This window comes from Sprattus sprattus (genome assembly GCF_963457725.1).
Source record: "Sprattus sprattus genome assembly, chromosome: 3".
NCBI lineage: Eukaryota > Metazoa > Chordata > Actinopteri > Clupeiformes > Clupeidae > Sprattus > Sprattus sprattus.
In genome coordinates this window covers 15,438,662-15,443,661 of record NC_137922.1, presented here as the reverse complement: position 1 = coordinate 15,443,661, position 5,000 = coordinate 15,438,662, and the positions used below count along the sequence as shown (strand labels likewise).

Sequence of the window (5,000 nt, the reverse complement as noted above, 5' to 3'; positions counted from 1 at the left end):
ACACAAGATGATGGGCGTGCCACTGCAGTGCTCTGCCATCTTGGTCAGGGAGAAGGTGAGGAGGGAACTGTTCTGTTCTGACCAACGCTCACACACACACACGTGCACACACACACAAACATGTGCACACACACACACACACACACACACACACACACACACACACATACACACATACATACGCACGCACGTGCAGACACACACACACACACACACACACACACACACACACACACACACACATACACACACACACACACACAAAAACACACAGGTGCACACACACACACACACACACACACACACACACATACACACACACACACACAAAAACACACAGGTGCACACACACACACACACACACACACACACACACACACACACACACACACACACACACACATACATACGCACACAATAATCCATAAGAACAGCTTTCATCAAAACACATCTTATTAAACCCAGCTGTTCGCTAATCCCTCCTCTTTTTTGCACGCACACACACACACACCTCTCTTTATCTCCCCTCGCTCTTCTCCACCTGGTGGCTAACACTCCCCCTCTCTTTCCAGGGTGTCCTCGCAGGCTGTAACTCCATGTGCGCTGGATACCTTTTCCAGCCCGACAAGCAGTATGACGTCACCTATGACACCGGAGACCAGGCCATCCAGTGTGGCCGCCATGTTGACATCTTCAAGTTCTGGCTCATGTGGAAGGCCAAGGTCAGTGATTGTGTCATTATGTTACGCAAATCATTCCCAAGTGTAGTATGAGTATTCGATGTGATTAAAGCACTCTGGATGGCCATAGTTGAGGCCATCCATAGCAGCCCTCATATTTAGAATGGTAAGCATGAAATAGAAGACTCTATTTAAAGAATATTAACATGGGGTAATGATCTGTAATGTGTATATAAGACCTGACTGAACCATGGGTAATTACATTTATTCCCATCTTTTGAATGTTGTTTTATAAATAAGTATTAATGTTCTAGACCACTTAAATATTTGCATTTGTGTTATTACAGTTAATCTGGCATGAAATGTCAATTCTTAATATCAAATCTGACATCGGAATGGATTTGCTGTCCACCTACAGGGAACAATAGGGTTCGAGCAGCATGTCGACAAGTGCTTGGAGCTCTCGGATTACCTCTACAACAAAATCAAGAACCGGGAGGGATACGAGATGGTGTTCGAGGGGGAGGTGAGACAACGTTGCCCTGATCCCACCCACCACGAGCCCCTCTGTCTGGGGAAGATAACACACACACACATCACAGTCATGGATCATGGGCACTGTCCATGGAGATAGCTGCCGCATATAAAGCAGGGTTCACTCATTTGACATTATGTTTATGTATGGGTGTGTGGGTGCGGGTGTGTGTGTGCGGGTGTGAGTGTTTGTGTGTTTTACAAATGTGGTAGACCAGTGAGTTTAAGGTGAAGGTTGGGTGGTCTAGTCTGCTGGCCTTCAGGAGGTCAAACAAGAATACCTCAGCATATTAATCTCCCCCTCCCCTTCTTCTCCTCCTTCTCCCTCTCTCTCTCTCTCTCTCTCTCTCCTCTCTCTCTCTTCTATCTCTCTTTACAGCCCCAGCACACAAATGTCTGTTTCTGGTACATTCCACCCGGCATGAGAGGCATGCCAGATGGGGATGAGCGCAGGGAGAGGCTTCACAAGGTACAGTTGCCACAATACCATCAACCGACAAGCAGTAACCACAGAAACCCGCAACAGTCAATGTAACCTGGCAACATGAAATTCCCTATCCTAACATACTATGACACAGTATGAACAGTCATCACTACATGACTGATCAGCTCCTGACATCTTAAGGGAGTCAAAAATGATAATTCAAGAACTGTTTTCGCAAAAATATCCGCACTTAAAATCCTGTAAATTGGTGAATACAGAATTATGTGCTACCTTTCACATGCTGAAAATCTAATACTCTAAAGATGACCAAACGATTACCTAACTAAAAAGCACTTCAAAGCATAAAGATGTTTGATTGCCAACGGATTTGTTCCTGCTTGCCATGTTAGTCGGTAAATAGGCCTCCAGATACGTCTCAATTAATTAACAGTTAGGTGATCTTCCTGACACCAACCGCCATCCTCAAACATCTATTTGAGGCAGAGGAGAGACCAAGCTTATCTTTCTCACTGTGTTTCTTCCATCAGGTTGCACCCAAGATCAAAGCCATGATGATGGAGTGTGGCAGCACCATGGTGGGCTACCAGCCCCAGGGCGACAAAGTCAACTTCTTCCGCATGGTCGTCTCCAACAACGCTGCCACCAGGTCCGACATCGACTTCCTCATCGACGAGATCGAGAGGTTTGGTACTGACCTGTGAGAGTGCTGCTAGCGCCCTCGGTGGCTGCAGGTTTGCACTGCAGCCTTGCCATTTGGAGGAGGGAAAAAAACTGAGCTGTCTTATCCCCCTTCATGGCCCGACTGGTTACCACATAGAGATTATACTCAAGCCATTACCTGATGGTGTTGTGCCCCCCCCCCCCACCCCCCCCCCCCCCCCCCCTTTTCGCTTTTTCTCATTCGACGCCGCGGGTTGATGATGTAATCAGATGTTGTGTGCTGTCGTCTCCTATATGCTCTCAGTGCGTCCTGTCCATTTCTTTCTCTCTTTGTCAGTAGATATTTAGCTGAATGTGCTACACAGAGTCCTCTATAGGACCCTTTCAAAGACAGAGGGAAAGCCCTTTCCAGCATCTGTGATGTTGTGTTTGACCATGGTAGAAAGTCTAATATTAAAACTACACCATATGAGATCTATTTTATGTATATTACAAAAAAACATAAATAAATGATAATGGTGCTTTATGTTTGTACATATGGATAAATTCTAAGACAAGGTGCACCACCTTAATGTTACTGCAATTCTTCCTTCCCAAAGCCTATGAGTGTTTAAGTAGTGCAGTTGGTGTTGTAAAACAGTGATAATGTACTGTAATCAGCGCTGTACTCTATCGCCATGTTTCCAGAGCTTTCCACTCTCGTGTAGACTGTGTAGAGTACTGACACATTGCCTTTGTGAGAGATACATAAAAATATATATATATATATATCTATATATGTAATAGTTTTCCACTACGTTTCAAATGTGTATTCTATTAAGAGCTCATAGTTGTATAGAGGTAAAACTGAAGTCTATGAAAGATATATGAAAAATTACCAAAAAAATAATTATTTGTATGATGACATATTGACAGTGTTTGAGAGTCTAGTATTTTATTCCATTTGTAATGTATCTTTTAAACTATGTAATCAAATGCGTTTAAAAAAATGTTTATGGTACCGTAGTGAATTTGTGAGCCAAAGACACAAACAACTAGACATGCATCAATCCGCTGCCCATCCAATGAACAAATGGGTACATTTATGTAAATGAATATATATTATGGATTTTATGCACATAATGATAACTGTATGAGGAATGATGCACTCAGCATCAAATCTCAGTGCAATCGAATCGTGTTGTGTACCTGTTGTGTTGTATGTTACTCTCTTTCTGTGTATGCGCGAGTCTCTGTGTGTGTGTCGGTGTATTTATGGGTGTGTGAACGAGTGTGAGTGCGTGTGCATGTGTGTGTGTATGAGTCGCTCTGAATGTTCCCGAGAACTCGGGACAGGGTCGTCTGTGGCGTTGTAATGCGATGCTCGACTCAGGCAGTCTCTGCTCTCTGTCGTCTCTGCCCTTTTTCCTTCTCTAGTGAAAAGCACAAAGTGGGTGGGCCTCGTGGGAGGCAAGAGGACTGTAACACTCCTCTGTAGAGAGAACAGACTGTGTACATAGACAATAACCATATAGACAAGATACCTATTTATCATTCATTTAATGAATATTTACGCATACTTATATTGACCTTCTCTGCGGAAGGCATTTTAAGGAGATGTAGGCCTACTTACCCATTTAAAACAATGTTTGAATTCAAGTCTGATCGTTTGCACAGCGTTCCTTCCCTCCCATTCGACTCCATTGTAAATGGACTTTATGCCGGGAGGGAGTGACGCCGTACACAGTATTTTCTGGACCAGAAAAAGCAAACCTGCACAATAAGCTATGTCACTGTCTGTTTATTCAGTTGAATGAAAGCTGTGTGTCCTATTGGGTGATGGTCCTTCTTGTGTAATGATAGGCACTTTAGCACACAATCACGCCATGTTCAAACTGTTATTGTTACATGTAATAAAACCTCTATTAAAAACACTTAACTGAACTGTCTGGCTTTTTTTTGTCAATACTAATAATGACATTCATCTTTTAAGCCATTTATGTGCAGACACAACACAGACAGAAGGAAACCCAAAGGAGAGTCTGCTGATGGGCTATGCCCGAACCCAAAAGTCCCAGAATCCCTTTGGTCATCAACTCCCATTACACGGTTTAATCACCCAGGAAAATACTTCAGCTGACCTCTAGCTGACATTATGTGTGTTTGTGTGTGTGTGCTTTCTCTTATTTCGTGATTTAACGACTTTTGTCAGGAAAAAAATACACCATCAAATACAAATGTACATTTTGGTTATAGCAAGTGGGGCATACACAGTATATGCTGCAAGGTCATATTTGTTCGTAGACAAGAGGAATTGAAGGATGCAGCCCACCGAGGTGTGTTCTTTTACCACCAGGCAAATGATCCCCTCTTCTCATTCACATCCTCTTGATTCTCTTTTCCTAATTATGATAACCACACGTTTGCCAAACATCTTCTTTAAGATGGATAGCTTCAACTTCAAATTCTTATAAGGCTAATATTCTCAGCTAGGTAATGGCAAACTGTATTATCAAGTATGTAATGACACTGAACATAGATTGTTAAGAGAGATTGTGCACACAGGCTTACACATTCGTATTTATAAGCGACTTTACGCTGAAAAGCCTACACTTTAAAGATTAAAGCATAAATGATGATGATGATGATGATGACGATGATGATAATATCTGCATTAACCTCTTCTGAGGCGTAATTACGCG

General features: G+C 42.8%; 1 protein-coding gene across 1 annotated transcript in view; it reads left to right on the top strand.

Moving 5' to 3' along the window:
• gad1b (glutamate decarboxylase 1b) overlaps positions 1-2,360 on the top strand; it is a gene marked incomplete at both ends in the record, with an annotated part of 17,218 nt that extends 14,858 nt beyond the window's left edge. The window contains 5 exons of the mRNA XM_080835219.1: positions 1-55; positions 573-722; positions 1,099-1,206; positions 1,594-1,683; positions 2,187-2,360. The exon at positions 1-55 is cut by the window's left edge and continues 24 nt beyond it. Of these exons, the coding sequence (XP_080691345.1) occupies positions 1-55; positions 573-722; positions 1,099-1,206; positions 1,594-1,683; positions 2,187-2,360 (577 nt within the window). The remainder of the gene's footprint in view (positions 56-572; positions 723-1,098; positions 1,207-1,593; positions 1,684-2,186) is intronic.
• Between the last annotated feature and the right edge of the window lie 2,640 nt (positions 2,361-5,000).